This window comes from Microtus oregoni, unplaced genomic scaffold (assembly GCF_018167655.1).
Source record: "Microtus oregoni isolate MIOR12 unplaced genomic scaffold, Mior012 000014F_ref0000157, whole genome shotgun sequence".
Classification (NCBI taxonomy): Eukaryota; Metazoa; Chordata; class Mammalia; order Rodentia; family Cricetidae; genus Microtus; species Microtus oregoni.
This window is the reverse complement of record NW_024543073.1, coordinates 49602750-49627500: the sequence shown is the minus strand read 5'-3', so window position 1 is coordinate 49627500 and position 24751 is coordinate 49602750. Positions and strand designations below refer to the sequence as shown.

Below are 24751 nucleotides of genomic sequence, written 5' to 3'. Positions count from 1 at the left end.
AGGTGAGGAATGGACGGAACGGATGGAGAGAAGGAATGGAGGACTACACTTTAGGGCACAGCTGTTAAAACATGAGCAGAAGGAAGATGGCGAGAATAGAGAAGGAAGGAAAGGAGGGGAGCGGGTCATGAAGAAACAATGAAGTCATTGCTTCAAAATCATCTTCCCTGGAAACCTACACCCGACATAACCTTGAAGCTGCCTATGGCCGACAGAGAGCCATTTACCTGAAGAGGACGGGTTAAGATGAACGTACGCTCTCTTTCTTTCTCAGCCTCTCTGTCTGCCCCTCGCCCCCACCCAGGCGAGAGCTCTTCAGTCGCACCCTAGCGTGACTGAATTATAGCAGCTCCTCCGCAGTATCTACCTGAGAACCCAGGTCAGGAGAGGCGGGCAGTGGGCTGGCAGCCATAAAGGCTCTTTACAAATGTATTTCTATGCCTAATTCATATCAATTGTGCATAGCAATGTGTTCTGCTAACGCATGCCTAGACATGTGTGGGCTGCACATGGGTTGGACCCATCTTCCCACCATCCTCCCCATGCTTCCTCCACCTTCGGTCTGCCTGGTCCCCTTCCTGTCCCTAGTTGTCCCTCTATTGCTTTCAGGTCATCTTTTTGTCATGAATTATAATTCTGATTTCCACACGTGATGGAAGAGAGAAAGCTCGCAGTACCCGCCTTTCTGTACCTCACAATGTCCTAACGACTTGATTTGTTTTCCTGCAAACGACAAGACTTCAGTCTTCTCTAAGTAATACTCGATTGTTGGTCTGCTGATTCTCTTGGCTGTTTTGAGTTGGTCCACAGTAAGCACAGGTGGGTGTCTCTCTGCTGCACCCTGACTTCATCGCCGGCAAGCACACCCAGCTACATACATACAGCCGGGCCACATGGCCAGAGATACTTCGATGCTTCCTTATAATCTTCGCGAGACTCTTCAAAGCAGTTGCTAAAAGGCTACTTAGCTGCATGGCAGACAAGCAAACAAAATCTAAACTCCTAAGGAAGAGAAACTTGGCAAAGCATACTGGCCACAGCAGGGGCAGCAAGCTGCCTACTCTGAAAGAGAGTGTGGCAGAAAAAGACTGGGGAAAGTTTCACCAAGATGAACATCTCAAGAGAGGCATAGCAGAGGAAGACTGGAAAGCTCTGGGAAACCAATGGCGCAAGCCCAGGCCAGCCTGCAGACCGGGCTTCCCAATACAGAAAGAGCTTGGGGAGGGAGGAAGCTAAGGGAATAAGGGAATGTGGGAGCCAGTGCTGTGTGAATGTGCTAGACAGGACTGGACCACTCCTGGTCATCGTTTTTGGGGCTCTCTCAGCTCATCAGTCCATCCCCGTTCTTGGTAGTGCTTTCTTTTTTTTTTAATTAATTAATTTATTTATTAAAGATTTCTGCCTCCTCCCCGCCACCGCCTCCCATTTCCCTCCCCCTCCCCCGATCAAGTCCCCCTCCCTCATCAGCTCGAAGAGCAATCAGGGTTCCCTGCCCTGTGGGAAGTCCAAGGACCACCCACCTCCATCCAGGTCTAGTAAGGTGAGCATTCAAACTGCCTAGACTCTCCCAAAGCCAGTACATGCAGTAGGATCAAAAACCCATTGCCATTGTTCTTGAGTTCTCAGTAGTCCTCATTGTCCGCTATGTTCAGCGACTCCGGTTTTATCCCATGCTTTTTCAGACCCAGGCCAGCTGGCCTTAGTGGGTTCCCGATAGAACATCCCCATTGTCTCAGTGTGTGGGTGCACCCCTCGTGGTCCTGAGTTTCTTGCTCGTGCTCTCTCTCCTTCTGCTCCTGATTTGGACCTTGAGATTTCAGTCTGGTGCTCCAATGTGGGTCTCTGTCTCTGTCTCCATTCATCGCCTGATGAAGGGTAATATTCAGGAGGATGCCTATATGTTTTTCTTTGGGTTCACCTTCTTATTTAGCTTCTCTAGGATCGCGAATTATAGGCTCAATGTCCTTTATTTATGGCTAGAAACCAAATATGAGTGAGTACATCCCATGTTCCTCTTTTTGGGTCTGGCTTACCTCACTCAGGATAGTGTTTTCTATTTCCATCCATTTCTATGCAAAATTCAAGAAGTCCTTGTTTTTTACTGCTGAGTAGTACTCTAATATGTATATATTCAATAATTTCTTCATCCATTCTTCCATTGAAGGGCATCTAGGTTGTTTCCAGGTTCTGGCTATTAAAAACAATGCTGCTATGAACATAGCTGAGCATATACTTTTGTTGTATGATAGGGCCTCTCTTGGGTATATTCCCAAGAGTGGTATTGCTGGGTCCAGGGGTAGGTTGATCCCGAATTTCCTGAGAAACCGCCACACTGCTTTCCAGAGTGGTTGCACAAGTTTGCATTCCCACCAGCAATGGATGAGTGTACCCCTTTCTCCACAACCTCTCCAGCAAAGGCTATCATTGGTGTTTTTGATTTTAGCCATTCTGACAGGTGTAAGATGGTATCTTAAAGTTGTCTTGATTTGCATTTCCCTGATCGCTAAGGAAGTTGAGCATTACCTTAAGTGTCTTTTGGCCATTTGAAGTTCTGTTGAGAATTCTCTGTTCAGCTCAGTGCCCCCATTTTATAATTGGGTTGATTAGCCTTTTACGGTCTAGTTTCTTGAGTTCTTTATATATTTTGGAGATCAGACCTTTGTCAGTTGCGGGGTTGGTGAAGATTACTAAAGGTGTTTATCAGCTGTAGGAGTTCTTTGGTAGAGTTTTTGGGGTCGCTTATGTATACTATCATATTATCTGCAAATAACGAAAGCTTAACTTCTTCCTTCCCAATACAAATCCCCTTGATCCCCTTATGTTGTCTTATTGCTATTGCTAGAACTTCCAGCACTATATTGAAGAGGTATGGAGAGAGTGGACATCCTTGTCGTGTTCCTGATTTTAGTGGGATGGCTTTGAATTTTTCTCCTTTTAATTTAATGTTAGCTGTCGGCTTGCTGTAAATAGCTTTTATTATATTTAGGTAGGACCCTTGTATCCCTAATCTCTCCAAGACCTTTATCATAAAGTGGTGTTGAATTTTGTCGAATGTTTTTTCAGCATCTAATGAAATGATCATATGGTTTTTTTCTTTCAGTTTATTTATATGGTGGATTACATTGATAGATTTGCGTATGTTGAACTGGCCTTGCATCTCTGGGATGAAAGTAGTGCTTTCTTTTTATGAATAAACTGTTTCTATTTCTGATTATGTGTCAGTGGTCCGGTTCTTTGCCACGGGATACAAGACCCTAACTACTTCAGCAGGGACTTAGATATGTTCTCTAACACAGTACTTAGACAGAACCAGAGATGCAGGGAACACAAGATGCCAAAGAGCCACCTGGGACTTTCTGCTTTGCTTCCAGCACACTCTGTGCTGTGGCCATGCCCCGCCTTAGCCTCCAGCTCAGGTGGGTACCCACCACAGCTGGAAGGATAAACTACCCAAATCCCTAATACCCACATGCATACAGCTTCCAACAGACGTCCCGTGGGACCCCTGACCTCTTTGGAATGCTTCTCTGTGCAACCGGCCTGGACAGGGTGTGCAGGGTTCTGGGGTTGGAAGCCAGTCAGCCTCACAAATCCCTCACACGTCCGAGGGGAAGCTTCCAGCTCTTTGCCTCTTGACTAATTTCTTAGGTGAGTTTGCAAACATCTAAGCGGTGTCAAAATCCATTCAAATCCTCGGCAAAGCACACACGTTTGTTCATGTTGACACTGAGAGCAAAGTCTCGAGGCAGATTTACATGGATGACCATGCTGAGAACAAGAGAGGGGAGAGAAAGCGGAGCAAACAGAGGAGGTCTGCTTGGGACACAAAACACTCCTTGTTTGTAGCATTAACTTATTATGAGATTTTTTGTGCGCCAATGGACTACTACAAACAGAAGTTATGAACTCATTAAATTCCATTAGGAGCTAGAACAAAATTTAACTGATATATACATGTATAAATGTATATATGAGTTATATAATGTATAATATATACTATATATGTACATGTGTATATAATATATGTATATAATGTGTGTATGCAATAGATATATATATATATATACTATATATATATATATATATATACACTATGTAAATGTCTGTATGCTAAAAAAAAAACAGTGAGGGGGAGAGGGTTGGTCCGTCTCAACCTAATACGCCAGGCTTTGTTGACCCTCTATGGGAGGCCTTACCCTCTTTGAGGAGTTGATGGGAGGTGTGGGGTGAGTTTGGGGAGAGGGAGGAACTGTGCTTGGTATGTAAAATGAATTAAAAAGAAAATGGAAAAAAAAGAGAAAAAAATCAGTGAATTGCTGTGTTCCTTAAGTGGCGACTTTGGTAACACTTATGTTGCAAGATGAAAGCATTTACTCAGGCATCTAAGACCCAATCAAGGCTTTAAGGATGCTGCTGCTGCTTTTTCCCCAGCCCTGGGACATCTTTGATTGGCAGTTTATCAAATGAAGACTTTTCCCTCATTTGATGCAAACCGACATTCCCAGGTAAGCCAGAGACTGCTCTGGCTGGGATGAAGCCATCTGATGCAGCCAAGCGGCCTCTGCTGTCCTCACCTCTTCTTGGGCTCGTCACCTGGGTTGTGACACTCAGCAGCAGCAGCCAGCCTTGTCTTTGTGCTCTGTGTCTGTGAAGGTCACACTCAGTCAAGCTGGCCCTCAAGCGCATTTCTTACAGAGCAGGAATCGCACTCTGGTTTGGGGCAACAGAACCTGCCACCCTCTCTGTTGTTATCTACTAGGCTGAGGTTCCTACGTCTTAGCTCACCTGCCATCCAAGAAGCCCTTAAAGCTACAAGCAAAGTTTTAGAGCCCTCTCCTGTTGGTAGAAAAGCCCACAGCTGTTTTTAGATTCTCAAACATGATGGATGTAACATGGTAATTAGGTTAACATATACCATTTGCATTAATCTTGTAATGAATAATTATTTGTAAAATAAATACAAACTCGAATTGACTCTACTACTAGCTGGGGACAGAGAGCAAGCCCTTCGGACTCTCTGAACCTTACTTTCCTTTTCTAGAGAATGATGGTCACAGTATCAGGTCATATGTGACATAAGGGAATTTGCATCAATGTCCAATCCTGAGAATAAGTACAAACTAAACAAAATGCATCTTAAAATAGCAAAAGCTCCAGAGACAAATTACCTCACCCAAGAAAAGGGAAGGCTGACAGGGAAGATCTGGGCACTGGGGGGAAGAAAAACAAAACAAATAAAACAAAAACCAACTCACTTTGTAAGGCTTTTGTCTGGTCCAGGGGGTCCTGTTGACCAGTTGAGATCCCACAGAGCTGTGAGCAGACAGACAGGACAGGTGTCACCATCAAAGTGGGAGGGGAGCTGATGGTGCCCGCTCACCCTGGGAAGGACTGGGGTATTAACCTAAGGACAGCAGCAGTCAGCAAAACCACCTTGTTGGAGCTCAGCTTCAAATTCTCATTGCTATCTAAATTTAAAACAACTTTGATTTGCAACTGAGAAAAAGAATTCTCTTATAGAAAATAAAACTACCTTCTCCTGGGACTGAAGAGGGGACTCAGAGGTTGAACTCACTGATTACTCTTGCAAAGGACCAGAGTTCAGTTTCCAGCACCCAGGACCCACGTGGTGTCTCACAACCATCTGTAAACCCAGCTCCATGGGATCCGATGCCCTCTTCTAGCCCCTGTGAGCACCACATGCATGAAATCTTCATGCATACAAAACACTCAGAAACTTAAATACATAGAGTTTAAGACTATCTTCTCCTGAGAGTACCTTCTGCAAAGTAGAAGTAGAGTTGCCAAAATTGTGAAATAACACAAAAGCATGAGTGAAAACCAAGAGGAACAGCAGGAGAATGTGCACAGAGGGCCGAAAGCAGCTGAAGGGGAAAGGGACTCTCAGAAGAACAAGATGTGCTCAAAAATATTATAAACCAGGACTGAGAACTGTGGTATATGGAAATTATAAAACATAAGCCAAATGGAACTTTCAGAATTGGGAAAAAATTATATGCTTAAGCTAATCTCTTTAAGAGGAGATTAAATACAGCAAGAGAAGCCATGAACTGAACAGATCAAAAGAAAATGAATAAAATATATTGAAATCAGTATGTGGTATAAGGAGGCCAGGAGGAGAGATGGAGAGCATGGGAAACATACGCACACATGCACAAACACAGACAAACACACACACACAGACACACAGAGCAGTGGTGGGGGTGGGGGAGTATATAGAGAATTTATAAAACCCAGTAAAGATTAAAGAAACTCCCCAGGTGGAAGCTTAAAACAGAAAGAAAGAAAGAAAGAAAGAAAGAAAGAAAGAAAGAAAGAAGGAAGGAAGGGCAGGTCACCAATCTTGATTATAGCCAAAAAGCAAACAAACAAAGATAGAAAAAAGAGAAAACCAAAGTCAAAGAAAAAACCTTAAGAGCAAGTAGAGACAATATGACCCAGGGACAACAAATGAGAAGATTCGAGGGACAGTCTGCTTTCCGAAAGAAACAATCGATTCAGAAGATAACGGACAATATCTAGACCGCACTTGAAAAGTCCGCGGACATGAAAACTAAAACTGTCCCAGCAGCATGTTCCCAGAGGCAGGAAAGGATACTCTTGGGCAATAGAAGATGGTTCAGGAATAAAGATCAAAGACATTAAAGGAAGGATGGTAACGTGGGCAAATCCACGGGGAACCCAGTGTCCTCTTCTAACCTCATGGGCACCAGGCACATGTGTGTTGCACATGTGCATACGCAGACAGAACACCCATACACATAAAATAAATCTAAAAAAATAATTTTTAGTGATAGTAATGGTATACTTGAGTTGAAAATATACTAAGAAATTGAAACGTGTTATAGCAATTTGGCAGTGGGGCAAAAGAGTGAAAGTATTCTAGGATATTTATTATCAAAAAAGAAAAGATTAAAAGAAGAAAAAATGACAGTGCCTAATAAGTCAGATGCAGTGGTCCGGACTCGCCATCCGGCACTGGGGAATGAGCAAGGGATCTTATGTTCAAAATCCCCAGTAAAGAGTTAAAAGCAGGGCCATGGAGACACTCGGGGAGGAAAAGCACTTGTCATACAAGCCTGGCAGCCTGAGTTCAGTCTCCAGATGCCACACAGTGCAAGGAGAGCTGACTTCTGACCTCCACACATGCACGGTGGCCTGTTCTCTCCACCCTGACACACCCCTCCCCTGTGTGCGCTCGGTCGCTTACGCGCGCGCGTACACACACACACACACACACACACACACACACACGCACGCACATGCACGCACGCACGTGTGGTGATAAATTAAATTTTAATAGAAGGCTCTGAGGGTTAATGGTGCTTGTTTTTAAGCCCAAGAACTGGAATGCAATCTACTTGACCCAACCCCCAGAGCCCAGAAGGAAGGACCCGTAAGTGCAACACTCCACACACATGCGCGCACACCCATTCCTTCTATACGTGATAACACGTTTTAGGAAAGTAAAGTTTCCAAAGAGCACATATATCACCACTAACCAAAGAAACCCTTGTAGCTGTAATAACAAAGAGCTACGGAAGTCGGGAGACACGGCTGAGTTCTTCAGAACGAGCAAGGAACTCAACTTGCTAGGAACATGCTGCAGTTGTAACTATAAATCCGTCTACTGAGAGGGCCTCAAGACACAAACAAAAGGTTGAGGAGGAAGAAGGCAAATAGTCAAAACTGTAACTATGACAGGGACTCAAATAAGTTCTTTGTAATTTCAGTATTCAGGTTTGTTTGTTTGTTTGTTTGTTTATTTTGGGTTTTCGAGGCAGGCTTTCCCTGTGTAGCCCTGACTGTTCTGGAACTCGCTCTGTAGACCAGCCTATCCTCAAACTCATGGAGATCTGCCTGCCTCTACCTTCTGAGTGCTGGCATTAAAGGCACGTGTCACCATGTCAGGTCAGAATTCAATTTTAAGTCAACTTAAATTGTGAAATACTTGATCACCGACGATACTAAATGTGAACAAATGAAAACAAGGGGCTGCTGCAGCATGTTCTTCTTAGCCTTAGCATGCTAATGCACAGAACGCTCCTAGAAGCAGCTAGCATGCTAATGCAGAGCGCTCCCAGTAGCAGCTAGCATGCTAATGCACAGAGCGCTCCCAGTAGCAGCTAGCATGCTAATGCACAGAGCGTCCCTAGCAGCAGCTAGGATGCTAATGAATGGAGTGTTCTATGCAGCAGCTAGCATGCTAATGCACAGAGCATTCCCTGCAGCAGCTAGCATGTACAGAGCGCTCCCAGCAGTCGCAGGGAGGGCAGCATGAGGGACCCAGCACCTATAAAGCACTGGGATTGCACTCTGTAGAACTACCATTTTTAACACACCTATTTCATTAAAAGCCCAGGATGTCTGACAATTAGGAACTACACATCTAAGAAATTTGAGATTTTGTAAAATGAGAATAGAAAATAAAACTATTTTGAATGAACTACCAAAATACTGCCAATAAAAATATAGCTGCGGAATGCAGGTATATACAATCACCACGCCATTCATACCTGCCTGGAAATTATAAAAATTGAAAAAATAAAACTTTCTGCATTATCAGATGCTGTGATTGTGTGTATAGGAACCACAAAAGAGTGTTCAGATAAACTGCCATTCCTTCAAACTGACTACTTCTGGATATAAGGTCACGGAACTACTACGTGTTTCTAGGTCACAGTCCAAAACAAATGACAAAATGAAATTTTTTAAGACATGATATCCATCAGAATTAAAATATTTCCCAACCAGGAATAAATCTAATAAGATATTAAAACTTCTACACACAAAAAAACTATATTTTATTTAGAGAAAAGTGTGTGTATCCAGGCCAGAGGTCAAGCTCGGGTGTTTTTCAACATTGCTTTCCTAACACAATGTTTTGAGGCATGGTCTCTCACTGATGCGGGAGCTCACCTATTGGCTATACTGGCTGCCAGGTTGGTCTCAGGGATCCTCCTCAGTCCTGGAATTAAAGGGGAGCAGAACTCCCCAAGGTCTTCACATGGGTGCTGGGAAACCAAACTAGGGTCCTTGCGCTTACACAGCAAGCAATTACACATGGACCCTCCCCAGGACACTCCGAGAAATGTTACCAACTGTAGATAGATAGAGAATACCAATTTCATGGTTTCGAAGACTTGAAATGTAGATGCAATAGAAACTTCCTCAAAATCCCAACAGCTTTAGTCTTTGTTGCTGCTATTGTTTTCTTGGGTAAAACTTAAGAAACTGATTATAAAATATTGTAAATGAGAAAGTCAAAGAATGGGCAACAAATTTCTAAAGAACAAGACTCAAAACAAAGTCTTATGCAAGTACAGTGGGGTTGGCAGAAAGTTTACTAGCAGGGAACCAATCAACAAGCCCCAGAGAGAGCCGGCACATTTGGGCTCTTGCTTTGTAATAAATGCAGACCGTGGGGCAGTGAGAGCCCAGTGGAATTTCTGCTAAATTAAGTATGTCCACAGCCCCCAGAAAAAAACCGTAAGTAAAACTTGACTTCTACGTTACATGATAAGCAAAAATTCTAGCGAAACATAAAATTGGAAGTTAGAACTAGAGATGATCACCTTTTTATCTTCTAGGAGGAAAAGACTAGGTTGCCAACACTAAAGCTCTGGCACAGGGAAAAGGAATGTGCAAAGAAGTTGGATGTTAAAATGAAAAAAACCTACTCTCATTAAGGAACCGAAAAAAAACAAAAAAGAAAATGAGGATTCATTACACTTTAGCAATGGCCTTCCCTCTAGATAATTAAAAACTTCCTAAAGTCAGTAAGCAAAGGTAAAAACAATCAGCTGGAAAAGGCTAAAAATTGTGCAAACATGTCACAAAGCATCTTGAAGTGCCCAACGCGTCTGTGAAAACGTGATGACGTCACCACTTAGAAAAGACGTTAACTCCAGCACTTGGTATTACTACAGACCCAGAGGAAGCATATGTGCCACTGGTACCACCAAACAGCAACAAGCTGTAGACCCAGCACCTGTAAAAGCTCAATGAGCCACCCAGGTTTCACCAACTAGACAACGGATAAGCAGTGGGTGAATCAATTATAGAACATCCATAAATGGGTTTTGCAAGTACCAAAAGTATACAGCTAGAGCCTCGATCAACAATCTTCGTGAATATCACCAAGCAATAGAGAAGAAACCATGGTTCCATTTCATCCTTTTCTCAAAAACACAAAAATGAAAACATCAGAGAACCAAAATACCACAGCTTAGTGGTGTGTTCTTTGCTGGAAAGCGGGAGAAAGCAAGGTCGTGTTTAGCATGAGGCTGCTTTAGCACAGAGAGGGGAGGGCAGAGTGCAGCCACCTCGTTTACAAAGGGCTCACTTGGTGGTGAATTCTTGCATTCTGCACCTCATTTTGTTCAACTTTCTTTATACTTAAAATTTTTCAGTTAAAAGTGCTTAAACAGCTTGGCAGTGGTGGCACACGCCTTTACTCCCAGCACCTGAAAGACAGAGGCAGAGGTGGGCAGATCTCTGTGAGTTCAAGGCCAGCCTGGTACACAGAGTGAGTATACAGAGTGAGTTCCAGGACAGCCAGGGCCACACAGAGAAACCCTCTCTTGAAAACCCCAAAGGTAAAAAAAAAGTGCTAAAATAAATAATTCAAATTTATATACAACAGAAATCTTCATCAATGACTATGCATAGTATCTTCAATGGAGAATAGCTAACTTTTTCTTTTAAACTGGCAATGTCCCCACTTTAGCCCATTTTATTTTAAAGCTATATATATATATATATATATATATATATATATATATATATATGAGTGTTCTGTCCTCCTGGACAGAAGCAGGACAGAGAGCTGCCATGGGTGCTGGGAATTGAACTCAGGACCTCTGGAAGAACAGTCAGTGCAGTGTTCTTAACCTCTGAGCCATCTCTCCGGCCATAGCTCAGATTTATTTTTAGAACTTTCTGTGTGGTTTGTTTTGTTTTCTGTTCTTAAGCATCTCTGTAGCCTAGGCTGAACCTATGTAACCAAGGATGATTTCTGAACTATGTTTTAAAGACTTATATGTTTAGTTTTGTGCATGTGTATCTACGGTGACTATATGCCATGTGTGTTTGGGTGCCTAGAAGGGCAGACCCATCGGATCCCCTAGACCTGCGGTTACAGGCAGTTGTGAGATGTATAGCGTGGATTCTGGAAACTGAACTCAGGTCCTCAGGAAAAGGAGGCACTTGCTGGACCCGTGTGTGTGTGTGTGTGTGTGTGTGTGTGTGTGTGTGTACTTGTGCATGCGTGTGGACTTATGTGTGTAATCGTGTGTATATTCATATGTGTATGTACTTGTGTATGTGTGTGTGCTCATGTGTGTGTGTATATGTGCTTGTGTGCGAGCATACTTGTGTGTGTATTTGTATGTGTGTGTGTGTGGTGCCATGTGGAGGTCAGAGGACAACTTTCAGAAGACAGTTCTCTCCTTCACCCATGTGGGTCCTAGGAAGCCAAGCCAGGCTCCAGGCCGGGCAGCAAGTAGCTTTGTCATTCTCCCTCAAGCCATGCCACAGCCCGACTCTGAATTCTTTTTTTTTTGGGGGGGGGGGGGGGTTTGAGACAGGGTTTCTCTGTAGCTTTGGATCCTGTCCTGGAACTAGCTCTTGTAGCCCAGACTGGCCTTGAACTCACAGAGATCCGCCTGCCTCCGCCTCCAGAGTGCTGGGATTAAAGGCGTGCGCCACCACCACCCGGCTGTGAATTCTTTATAGACTCAACTGCCACAGGCAGTTTTATGTGGGGATGCTGGGGATCAAACTCAGGACTTGGTGCTACATCCCCAGCCCTAACTTCTTACCAATCACCATGAGGACCAACCGTGGAACATTCCCGGCCAGCTCAAATTGGACAGGTTACCCTTCTGTCTCAGTGCTCACTGTATTAAAGTCCTAAGACTATCTAGAAAATCTCCCACAACTGACAACACAGTCTCTCTTCCTGCCTTCACGCACCCATCCTTCACTTTTCTCAGGTCTTTCAGGGCTGCTTACTCGGAATTTTTCCTCTTTCCCAATGCCACCCTAGCCCTGGCGGCCAAGATAAACCAATAGCATGGTTCTCACACGAAGAAGACTGTGGTGGCCATTTTCTGTCTGCCACTCCCCTCCCCGTTCCATCCCTGGGAGGCTGATCTCAAGGGATCACATCACTAGGCCTCCCTGTGCCACTGGCTTCTGTTGGGTATCACTGGATTCTTATAATGATAGAAGCTGGATGGCAGGGAGAGAGGAACCAGGGCATGTCCACCCTCCTTGCTGTGGTCTGTATTGTAGGAGGCGGCTTCCTCCAGGACGGATTGCCTCCTCCCTGGCTCCAACATTAATTTCCCTAGTCCAATCATCGCCTGTGTCTTTTAGGCCTCCCTTGCTTTGACTTTACTGACTCAAATAACCAGCTCAGGCTCTGTCTTCACACGCGCTCAATAAACCCTCCTCATTGGATCGAAGTTGGACTCTGTGTTTAGGCTGGGGTCTTACACACCGGTGACTTTAAATGAATTAATGTGATTGTCTTATCATCTGTCATCTACCAGGCTGTAAGCATCATGACATTGGAGCTTCTGAAGTTGCCAGTAATCACTTGTTAATGATTTAGCAATTTAATGAATGAACTCACATTATTACATTAGAGACGTAATACAACTATTGCAAAGATGTTCCTGCTATGTTTGAGAGAATACCAATTTGTAAGACCAAATATTCTACCACCACTGGTTGACAACAGCTTTTGTTGGCAGGAATAAGTTGTTCCAGAAACAGCATCTGCAAAAGCAGCAAGTTCTCAACTTAAAAAGATAGAATTCTATCTTTGTAGACTAAGTCATCAATGGCATATTCCAAGTGCCAAGATGAGATGCCTGCCGGGCGGTGGTGGCTCACGCCTTTAATCCCAGGGAGTCAGAGGTAGGCGGACCTCTGTGAGTTCAAGGCCAGCCCGGTCTGCTCGAGCCAGTTCAAGGACAGGCTCCAAAGCTACAGAGAAACCCTGTCTTGAAAACAAAAACAAAAACAAACAAACAAACAAAGATGAGATACCCACTGGACTCCCATTGGAATTCTAAATATTAGAGTATAACAGAGTCTACATAGAAAAAGAGCCCCCACCCTAATTTTCCATCTCCTAGCGTGGGTGACTGGGAGAGATGGATAGTGCATCATGATACAGAAAGTCAAATTCGACAGGGAGCAATTTGTCAGCATTTTGTTGTCCTAGGTTTAAAGGAAGGTGATCTAAGCACGTCCCAAAATTATAAAGCAAGTGACACACTAAAATGTACAGCTCAAGGCCTTCTACAAAATGACCCGGGACATTCCAAGTCCAGTTCACTGTCAGAATTTCCATAACATGGTCTAAAACTCTACAGATTTTCTTTAACATGGTTTTTAAAAAGTGTAAAAACCGTAAGATTACTTACAAGTCATTGCTCACACTAGCCAAATATTTAAGACACAGGTATGTTCTACCAGAAAACATGAATTTTAACGTGGAGAAAAACCAGTTTATAAACATACATCTGTGTGTACACTTTAACAAGAACGGTTATGTCACAGCAAGCCATTGTAAGAAGAGCAGTTTACCTAACACTCGGGTTCTGAGACTGTATTGTCTCAACTCCTTAGATGTCAGCAGTCTGTCCCATTTCTGTGGCCTCCTTCCTAGACAGCCACCTATTTCTTTCACTAACTTTTTAGTGATAGTAGAATATTTACTAAAATTGTAGCAACAAGAAGGGAAGGTCCGACTTCTCTTGCACAGTAGGAGGTCAGTATTATCTGTAACCACCCGCGGTGCAAGACTGCGGGATTAATAAAGCAAGATCTCTCTAATATGCAAAGACTGGGATTATGAGTGATTGCTAATTATCTTGGTAACATCTTGTTGAAGGAGTTTAAGAAGTAACTAACTGACTCGTTGAAATGTAGTCATATGGCCAGAAACAGACAACTTGCTTTGTTTTCTGTCTAATCTCGTGTAACAAAAGAATTCCATTTTCCTTATTCATCTTCATAGGTCATATGAATATAGGAAATGACCACATCAGCCTCTTAACAGATTGCTACCCTGGTAACAGAGGTATTTTACACCCGATTGCTGTGATTGCCCCTAAAGACATCTGAGTCCAAACGAACAGTCTTCCATCTCTCTCTTCTCAATACATTCAGCAATATGTTAAGGGGAAGGGGGGTGCAATATGACATTAGATTCTTCAGTGATAATGCTACCTTCACTTATTGCTATTCTAATCTTAACCCACTTATGAGTCACCAGTACTCAAAGACCCATTTCCTGACAGGGTCGGGAAAGAGATATTTCTCTTCCTAGTTTGGGAGAAAAAAGAAAAATCACCACTCCATACGCCTTCCAGGCACCCAGGCGGGGCAGGCGGAAGCCCAGCCCCGGAGACCAGGCGGCGTCCCTGGTGTCCGCAGCCGGGGCCCGGGCGTAGCCTCCCCGCAGTGCCCGGTCCTTACCCGCCAATCCGCCGCCGCCTCCCCCGTCGCCCCCGTGGCCCTTCCTCCGTTGCAGAATGAAGTAGGGGTTGGCCCGCTCGGTGATCCACAGCGCGTTGGCTAGCAGCACCTCCTCCGGATTCACCCACATGGTCCCGGTGGCCGCGGGCAGTCGCACAAAGGAGCCCGCACACTGACGCGCACTCCGGGGCACACGCGCGCCCGCCGGGCCGTGGGTGCGGTGGCCGCGACGGCCTTCAGCAGGCGGCGGCCCGAGGCGCCCGGCCCGCGACGAAGACCCAGGGGGCGGCCGGGAATGACGACGAAGGGGTTCGGGAATGAGCAATTAGCATCCTCCCTGCGGCGCCGCACACGCCGCACACGCCGCGGGGCCCACGGCGGCGCGAGCGAGCGAATGGGCTCGGTCTCGGGGGCGGCGGCGTTCAAGGGCGAGCTGGTGCGGGGACCCGAGCCCGGAGGCCGCCGTGGTCTCCAGCTGCCGAGTCCGAGATCACCGCTCGTGGATACTGCGCGTCGGGACGGAGATCTGGAAGGACGCTCCGGACACTGCGAATGAATGACGACAGCTCGGCTCACTCGCTGCGAATCCTGGTGACCGCGGGTGGCTTCGTGCGAGCCCGGTGAGGACCGTCCGTGGAGCGCTGAGCCCCACGCCCATCCCAGAGGGAGGACGCAGTCCACCCGCGAGAGCCTGCGTGTGGCGTGTGTGTTCAAGGTTGACGATCGACGGGACAGCGCCACCCCTGCCCCGGAAACGTGCGCTCCCAGGTTCCAGACCTGGCGCTAGAAACCCGAGTCCGAGGTGGACGCAGCCAATGGTTGGTAATGTTTTTGTTTCCTGCATCCTTGGACCAAGTCACGCGCTAAACTTGTCACCGCCGGTGGCCCCTCCCCCTCCATTCCATTGTAATTAAAGTGGCCGGGCTAAATGCATTACGTCACTTCTTTCCTTGACCTACAGGGTGTGAGCTATAGCGAAGTTGGAAACGGACCAAAAGCTTAGAGCAACTGATTCTTGCTACAGCTGTTCCTATATCGGGCATTAAGAATTTTGAGAGGAGATAGTATGGTAGAATTCAGATGTTTATCCAAACTTAATGGACAATTTTTTTTAAAGAAATTAAACCAGAAACACACAGGCCAGACACCTTCATCCTTGCATACACGGAATCCCTTGTGGTCTCGGCTCATCTGCTTGCATACCTGATGCTACTAAGCGGATTCACCCAAGAGATCAGAGAATGTTTTCAGCAAAAAAGGCTTCCTTTCTCAGATGATGGGAGTTTACCAGACTCTGCAATGGCCTTAAACGTTGGCCAATCATGGAACTTCCCTTTTTCCAAATAACTAAACCGTTCAAACACATTTGGTGTAGGAATGGTTTAAATGTGTCCTTTCACCCCCAAATTCAGCCACTACGATAGCATTAATCTGTGGGGCCATTAGAGGTAGTTAGGCCAAGCAGGTTCCCTCCTCAGGGATGGTGTTAAGAGGCTTACAAAGAAAGCAGCGTGCAGGGGTTGGGTTAGTCCACCTATCAGCACAAACTTCGGAGGAAGCTGGCAAAGAACCTGCAGCAGGTGTGGCTCACGTGGCTGTAGACTTGCTGACCTTGGCAACCACAAGACGTGAACGTCCGTCCTTTAAAATTGCCCAGGCTCAGGTATTTCATTGGGACAGCACAGGAGGACTAAGTTTCAGTGTTTCTGACTTCCTGTTGAGGACTCCTTCAGCTAGCCCAGTGAGCACAATGCCAACCATTCCAATAAGTCTTGCTTCCCAGCCCTGAGGGCGCTAAAGAAATGCATGGCTCTCTAGCCCTGATTCATTTGTTTATTTACATATCTATCTATTGAGGTGTAATCCGGAATGGCCTTGAAATCCAGACACTCTTGGTTCAACCTCTCAGGAAGCACAGGGTTTGCTGGGTGGTCTGCATTCCAGTCTGCCTGGATCCTCGCCACTGGTCTCTTTAGGAAACACTGCACCTTCAGGCCTTTGAAGATGTACAACACATTTAACACAGACTCAGATATGTTGATTTGTAGAAGTAGAATCTTTAAAATACAATAACTGCTGAGGATGGAGACAGTGGGGACAACGAAGGGTCAAGTCTTCCTACCCTGAGAAGAAGATGAACTAAACTGTCTCACAGTTAAGATGACTGACTTTTTGTCCTCTATCTCTTGGTTTCCTGTAAATGTAAGCTCTCCCATGGGCACAGTGGAGAGGAAGTCAGCACTTTCTCTCTTATTTAACTAAGTAGCTAAGCCACAATAAAGGTCTTTTCCACCATCAATTTCTGCATCCTCCAGAGAAACTAAGGTGTTGGGTTATGGACCTGAACAGTAGGCAACAATTTGGCGCTTTCAGCCATAAAATTGGCAAGCAAAAGCACGTTTTTGTAAAAACTGTGTTTACATTTTTATATGACTTGCAGTTCGTTGAAGTGACTCTATAGATATATTTTCACTTTCTGGAACTAGCATTTTCTTTTCTTCATTTTTTTTTTTTTGTTTTGTTTTTCGAAACAGAGTTTCTCTGTGTAGCCCTGGCTATCCTGGAACTTGCTGTAGACCAGACTGGCCTCTAACTCAGAGATCTGCCTTCCTCTACCTCTCCCCTCTCCCCTGCCCAGTGCTTGGATTAAAGGCTCCTTAATGGCACCATTTGTAGAATCCTTATCCTGATCAAACACACGGCTTGACACCGAGCCTTTACATGCCCTGGAGTGTACATTTAGCTTAGTCTTTCTTTAGTCTCTTGGCACCAAAATACTATTTTCTTGTGCAATACACACACTCAGTCACCCTCTCATTCACTTAACAGAATGTCTCGTCTGCTACACCTGTGGCCTGGGCAGACACTGAACAAAGCACAGACAAGTCTCTACTTTTGTGACGATTAGGACACAAAATTATTATTAATAATAAAGCAAATTTGCAAAAGAAAGAAAAATGCTTGGAGAACAAAATTTGACCCTGAGAAGAATGAATGCATACACACACACATACACACACACCCAGGCACACACACGCTACTTTCTAGTTTCTTGGGAGAAATAAGGCATAGTTTATGGACTTTGCAGTAGAAGGACTCTTCCCAAAAATGGAGATGTTACAAGGAGTTTGTGGTGATCGCTGGTACCAGGCGCTTAACAGATTTGTTAGCTTCAGAGCCCAGGCCTCGGTGGCCCTAACAAGCTAGACCTGACACCCATTCTCCTTTGGTTAATTAAACAGGTAAGAGGCAATGAAGAGAGAAAGGTTTCTCAATATGGCCACATTGGGAACGGGAACAAAGTCGTTTGTTGGCTTGTCCTCCTATGCACCAGTCCATCTTCAGGGTCCTGATATGCTATGAGGTTTAGGTGTAGATGAACACAGGAAGTATGCATAGCTAAGCATCTTTGGTCAGGGCATGGTCCTTATGGTCATCACTGCCTCTGCTTCGTGTGTCCTGAAGGCAGGTGGATACATACTAAACTGTATGAAATCTATTCCTGGGGCACAAGTGCCTTTCTGGCTGGTACCAGTCTGCTCCTTCCAGCTTGAGATTTTGGGGAGAATTCTAATTTCCTGGAAGCCATCATTTCAAAAGTTTATCATTTAAAGGGGAGGACACAAGTGTCTCTTTAGACTAACTTCATTCTGGCCACTATGGTTATAATTCTGCTAATTGCACCTTTATTAAAATGTGGCAGACAGAAATAACTAAATATATCTCAATTAGGAATGATCCATGGAGGCCCTAACTATTCTGTCGGCTCTGTGAGATAAATGAATCTTTAGCTTTCTGTCTGTTTTTAAGTCCAAACATGTCTCCACTTCACATACAGAGACTATCAGGCAACAGATGTTTAGATAGGAGTCAAAGACGTGTCTGTCTATACTGCCCTGAGCTTTCCTTCTCCTCCACAGATGGAAGATCCAACACACTAGGGCCTGGACCCCCAAATAACCAAGTACTTTACTGATCAATACCAGATTTGACCCAGGTGACTTTGTGGGGGTCATTGACAGTTCATACCCCACCCCTGCAATCCACGGTGGTATATTTTTCTCCTAATCATCTCTTTCCCCAGTAAGTTCTTTGCATCACCTTCTTGGGATGTTCCCACTCTTGGTAATATCGTGGACACCTAGGCATTATCTTATTTGTACCTATTCATCCCCCAAATATACTCATCCTTCATGCTTAGGTCTCCCAGGGGCAAAGGGAATGTGGGCATAGGAAACTAGTCTTATTAGCCCTTCATCCCCACCAGTTCCCAGTGTGTGAGGTCAGTAGAGAATTCAGTTCCAGTTACAGCAGAGATAATTCGCTAGACAGTGGTAAAGGGCTACTTCCTCCCAGAATAAGCCCACTGATGTCCACTGAAGATAACATCTTCCTAAGGACCACATGTTTTAAATTGCCCCGTCTTCTTTGCCGGCCTGGAAGGATGGTAGCTCTAGCAGGCTCGCTGGGATTTCTCCTGTCTAGAGCCAGACGTGTGGCCGCTTGGCACAGAAAAGACTAGTGTGGTGGAGATCTGAGCCTTCACAGTGGCTTTGATGTTAGATATAGGATTCCTAACAGTGGATCCAAGATGCTAGAGCATCTGGAAAAACTGGATTGACCAGTCATCACACTGGCAGTTCTGCAATTAACACAGCTCATTCATGACAGAGAAGCCACTTTTTTCTTCCAGTTTTAAGTGGCTGAACAGACAGATCTACAGCCAGGACCATCCTCACAGACAGGGCTGAAGGAGGAAGGAAAGTTGTCAAACTTACTCTGTTGTATAACTGTGCTACCATCCATCCATCCATCCATCCATCCATTCACTTGCTCGTTCATTCTGCTTTTGAATTCTGAGATGCCCTGGAAATTAGAAAATGAATGTAACATCATTTCTTTCCATAACAGTCACTTGGGGCAGAGCACCTTAAATAGAGACATCTGTATTCAGTGAAGGAAGGAAAGAAGTTTCTTCAGGGGACACCTGAAGTGCAGAATGAGCAGAGATGTAGGCAGAAGTTTCTGTTCTGTAAGCGGCTCCCAAGTAACCACACAGAGGCTTAATATCAATTGTAAATGCTCAGTCAATAGCTCAGGCTTATTACTAGCCAACTCTTACACTTAAATTAGCCTTTATTGTTGCCACATGGCTTGATACCTTTTTGCAGTATGTCTCTCTGCTTCTGCTTGTGACTCCTCCTTTTCCTTCCCAGCATTCTCAGTTTGGCTCTCCTGCCTAGCCTTATTCTGTTCAGTTATTAGCCAGTCAGTTTCTTTATTAAACCAATCACAGTGACATACGTTCTCACAGTGTAAAGGAATATTCCACACAGATATATTTTCTGGTTAATTATTGTTGTAACATGCGGGAGCTGGCTTGTTTATTTGTTGGGGGTTTTGTCCCGCCTGGTACGCCACAACTGTTTAGTCCCAAAGAAAATCACACAAAGATCTCTGTAAGTTATAAAGCTGATTGGCCCATTAGCTCTAGCCTCTCACTGGCTAACTCTCGCATCTTGATTAACCCATTTTTCTGATCTATGTTAGCCATGTGGCTCAGTACCTTTTTTCAGTGGGTCAGCTCACATCCTGCTGCTTCTGTGGTCTGGGCAGGAGTGGGAGGAATCAACTTCCTCCTTCCCAGAATTCTCCTGTTCTCATTACATCATTTCTACTTCCTGTCTTGTTTTCCTGCCTATATTTCCTACCTGGCCAATCAGCATTTATTTATAACATGATTGACAGAATACAGACAATTCTCCCGCATCAATTTATCACTAAAGAGAGCAAGCATTGATAGTTGAAAAAGAGTGAAAAGGCAATGCCACAGGTATTCTAAAAGCAGATAGCAAATGCTTTCCCAGACTTAGCATTTGTGAGTCTGTAGATGGCCAACAAAGATGTATTTGCATAACTACTGGATTTTTAAAAGTTCAACTAGTTTCCTGGATTTAGAGAGAAAAAGACCCCAGGAAACCCTGGTTACTGTTACACTGAGTGTCCCGGTTAGCGTTTATCATCAACTAAAACATACAGAGGGAAACTCAATGGAAGAATTGTTCAGATTAGGCTGGCCTGTGGTCATATCTCTAAGAGATTGTCTCTATTGATGGCTGATATGGGAAGGCCTAGCTTACTGTGGGCGGGAACATTCCCAGGCAGTAGATCCTGCATGAGTTCTGCCCTTGGCTTCCCCTCAATGACTGCTTCCTAGAAGCATAAGCCGAAACAAACCCTCTCTTCCCCAAATGGCTTTTGGCCATCGTGTTTATCACAGCAGCAGAAATAAAACTACAACATGGGATTCTTCATTTTATACACAAGGGAATTATGGCCCCTGAAAAGCAAAGACTTAACCAGGGCCATCTGATGTACGATTAGCTACTTTTGCCTTACCATAACAAAAAAATGGACACAAACACTTAGAAGAGAAATGGTTTATTTCGGCCTGGGGTTTCAGCCCAAGGTTGCTTGACTCCATGTACCTGGATATATCATGGCAGCAGAAGCCTGTGGCATAGGGTTGATGTTCACTTTATGGTTGATCAGGAAGCACAAGGAGCTAGATAGGACATGGTCAGGGATCTGTCCCTAAAGTCCCAGTGACGTATGTCCCAGTGACATACTTCCTGTAACTGGTCCCTGCTTCTCTAGTTTCCAGAATCTGTCCAAAATAGCACAAGCAGCTTGAATCCTAAGAGCCTGAAATTCTCCCTTCGCCACACCCTACCGATTATATTTCTATATTTCTCTTATAAACCATATCCTCTATCCATACTTTCATGGTCTTAACTTGTCATCGTGGTGTAGATGTTACAACTGATCATAGCTGAGTCGCACACTTGCCCAGCTGAGGATGGTGGCAGACGGTTGGGGTCAGTGTATGGAGGACAGCTGTGGATCCCAAAGATGCGAGGAGCAAGATGATCGAGCCACATAATTATGGCCAAATTAATTGAAGCAAGCAATTAATTAAAGCTAGCTTTTTCATTCATGTACATGGGATGTCTCCCCTAAAGGCGGGTTCAAGAGGTCAGTATTGGATGTGACAAAGGCAAGGTTTTTATAGCTCAGGGGTAGGGGCTTTCCAAATGGCGGATTAGGTGAGTAAAATAGGTGGGGTTACAGGAGTTAGTCCCTCTTGAATCAAAGACATGGTTGCAAGGTGGTGGTAACAAGGTAGTCACAGCAGGCGGCCATAACAAATTTTTGAAACAAAGGTAGGGCTGCAAGATGGTTATAATAACTTTTTGCAACAAAGGCATGAGCAGTACAGAACCATTTGTAGTTAAGGTTACAGGTGGGGCATAGCCCAAATCTTTGAGAAACAGAGGCTTAATCATAAACAGGAATAGCCTAGTTTGTCTTTATTATAAGATGGCTTTTAGGTCTAAGATGGAGGCAGACTGGTTCATCACAACCAAGGTAATTCAGAGTTGATGTAAGAGATCTCTACGGCCTGCACTAGCAGTGGTCTTTGGAGTACTACTGTCTCCTCTTGAGTGCACTTGGTACTGCATGAAAAGAATGGATTTTATTTCATTTCCTTCTAATATTCAATGGGTTGACTTTTTGATAATTAGGGTCAATCCTTCTTTAATTATCTATACCTATAAAAACATGAGGAAATGGAAGAAAAAGGAGCCACCACCAGGCATAATTGACACATACCTATAGCCACAGTGATTTAGGGGAGGTTGAGGCAGGTTGAGGAGAAGGTATGTAGATCTTGAGTCAGTGCCAGCCTGGAGAGTTGGAAATATAGTGACACCCTGTTTCAGGTGAGAGAAAAATATCTAGTGCTCCCTAAACTAATTTTGTAAAAAGAAATATTTTTATTGATTTTTGACATAAAATACTTTTATTCACAGATATACATTTTTATAAAAGAAGATGCCAAGTTTTATATAGCCACCTACATCTTAATCAAGTTTGCAGGGGGAAATTCGACAGTTTAACTTTCTCTGTGGAGTGAGATAACTTGGTTATGTTGTAAAAAAATCATACCGAGAACAACCTCAATACAGAACTCCTGTATTCTTCTTGAATCTCAGCTCTTCCAAACATTTTTACGGTATTTTTAACTAAAAAGGAAAATAAAGTTCTAAAAAGCCAACAAACAAACAAACTAACTAACTAAAAATATCCCCTGAACAATAACCAACAAAAGCAGGTTTGGTGGTGCTAACCCTAATCCCGTGCTCAGGAGGCATTTGGATCCCAGTGAAATGTAGACCAGCCCGGTCTAACAGGATAGCCAGGGCTACATAGTGAGTCCCTGTTCAACAAACAAAGCAAGAATAAGAACCCTGCTCCCAACAACAACAACTAAACCAAAACAAACAAACAAACAAATGAGTAAACAATACCAACATAAAATCACCAACTGCAGCTTCTGGTAAAACCCTGTAATTCCCAGCTAACTCATTTTTAAAGAAAAGAGACAAAACTCTTGATTTCTAGCTTTTCAGAGTTTTCCAACAAGATTACAAATTCTAGAGTGGTCTGTGAATGGAGGCTCTCAAGTCTTTGAAGAAACTTTAGGTATGAGACGTAACTCAGTCACTGGAGAAACTCCCTGAGGCCAGGTGTGCAGATAGATTGCTGGGCGATCTTTAGCAGGACTATGGCAAAGACAAAGAAACAGATAAAAGACAGCTCCATTTTTGTTTGTCCCAAGAGCTAGAACACTGGCTCTAAACTCTCCCCACAGTGTTTGCTTTTGAGGATGTCCAGCCTGGAAGATGTCTCTTGTGGACCTAAATAGACATTTTCATCCCACAGCTGAGCCAGAGAGGCTGCTGGTCACCTCGCCGCTGGCAGTCGTGAAACACACTCTTCCATACAAAGGGGATGTGTGGAATCACACTGATTTCTCTTTCAGTGAAAATTCAGTTCACTTGGAGTGCCATGGACTCCATCAACGTGACAGTCCATCTCCGAATCAGACATCTCTAAGCATAGTCTCCTCTTCATCCCCTTATACGAGGCAGACCCCACTCATCTATGACACCCCCTCCAAAATTCCTTTTCCCAAAGTTGGGTGTTTAGACAAAAGTCAGCATTTCCTCCGGGGCTTAAAGAAAGTTCCTACTAGCTAAAAAGAATCATTCTGCCCACCACTGGCAAAGAGACTCATAACTCTTCATTAACATAAGCCTGTGGGGTTATTGGCATGTCTCTGGCTCCTCAGACTCGACTCACAAGCTGCCTCCCTCCCAAGGACCCGTTTCCCCTATAATCCAGGAGACTTTTCTCTTTCTCTGCTTCTCTCTGACAGCCTTGGCAGTTTGGAATAAACTTTTCCGTTTTCACCCACGGGGTGGTTATTTTTGTTTCTTTACTGCACCCGTTTTTCGTTCGAAGTAGAGAATACTGAAGAGGGAGCCACACACAGAGCCTGGAAATCAGCATCCACAAACTGTGGCCCCGGATTTTCACCCGAAGTCTCAATGAAGACGCTTACTGAAGGAAATGAGTAAGTCAGATGCTCCAGGGGATCAGATGCTCCAGTAGATCAGATGCTCCAGGGGATCAGATGCTCCAGGGGATCAGATTCTCTAGTAGATCAGATGCTCCAGGGGATCAGATGCTCCAGGAGATCAGATGCTCCAGTAGCTCAGATGCTCCAGTAGATCGGATGCTCCAGTAGATCAGATGCTCCACTGGATCATATGCTCCTCTGGGTTCTAGATGGAGGTGGTGGAGAGCCAAATAGGGCTGTAATCTCTTAGAAATGGCATTTTATTAAGTAATACACAGGGATTTTAAAGGTTCTTGTTTTCTGTTTTGTTTTCGAGACAGAGTTTCTCTGTCTAGCCCTGACTACCTGGAACTTGCTCTGAAGACCAGGCTGGTCATAACCCAGAAATCTGCCTGCCCTGTCTCCCTACTGCATGCACCTCTATGCCCAACTAAGCAGGTGTTTTTTTTTTTTTAAGGCTGTGTTAGAACCACTTGAGATTATTCCAGATCATATGTAGATCTTAGTGGTACCCGAAACAATCAATCCCCAGCATTCTAAGTGAGTGTGTGTGTGCTGTGTGTGTGTTTCTGTACATGAACTATTTTATAAAGTATGCACTTCTATTTGATGTTTTCATTTATGTTAAGTTTTAAACCACACAAACAAGTCATGCTAATTCTACAAAGTTAGAAAATACAGATAAGCCACAAGGAAAGATTTAATACATGTATGTGCATGATGGTTTTCTTTTCAAACAGAAATGCC

At 44.4% G+C, this 24751-nt stretch overlaps 1 protein-coding gene across 1 annotated transcript in view; it reads right to left on the bottom strand.

Annotated features, from left to right (window-relative positions):
• Positions 1–14654, bottom strand: part of Tbc1d9 (TBC1 domain family member 9) — a 111060-nt gene extending 96406 nt beyond the window's left edge. The window contains exon 1 of the mRNA XM_041663360.1: positions 14518–14654. Coding sequence (XP_041519294.1) covers positions 14518–14647 — 130 coding nt within the window. The 5' untranslated portion in view covers positions 14648–14654. The remainder of the gene's footprint in view (positions 1–14517) is intronic.
• Between the last annotated feature and the right edge of the window lie 10097 nt (positions 14655–24751).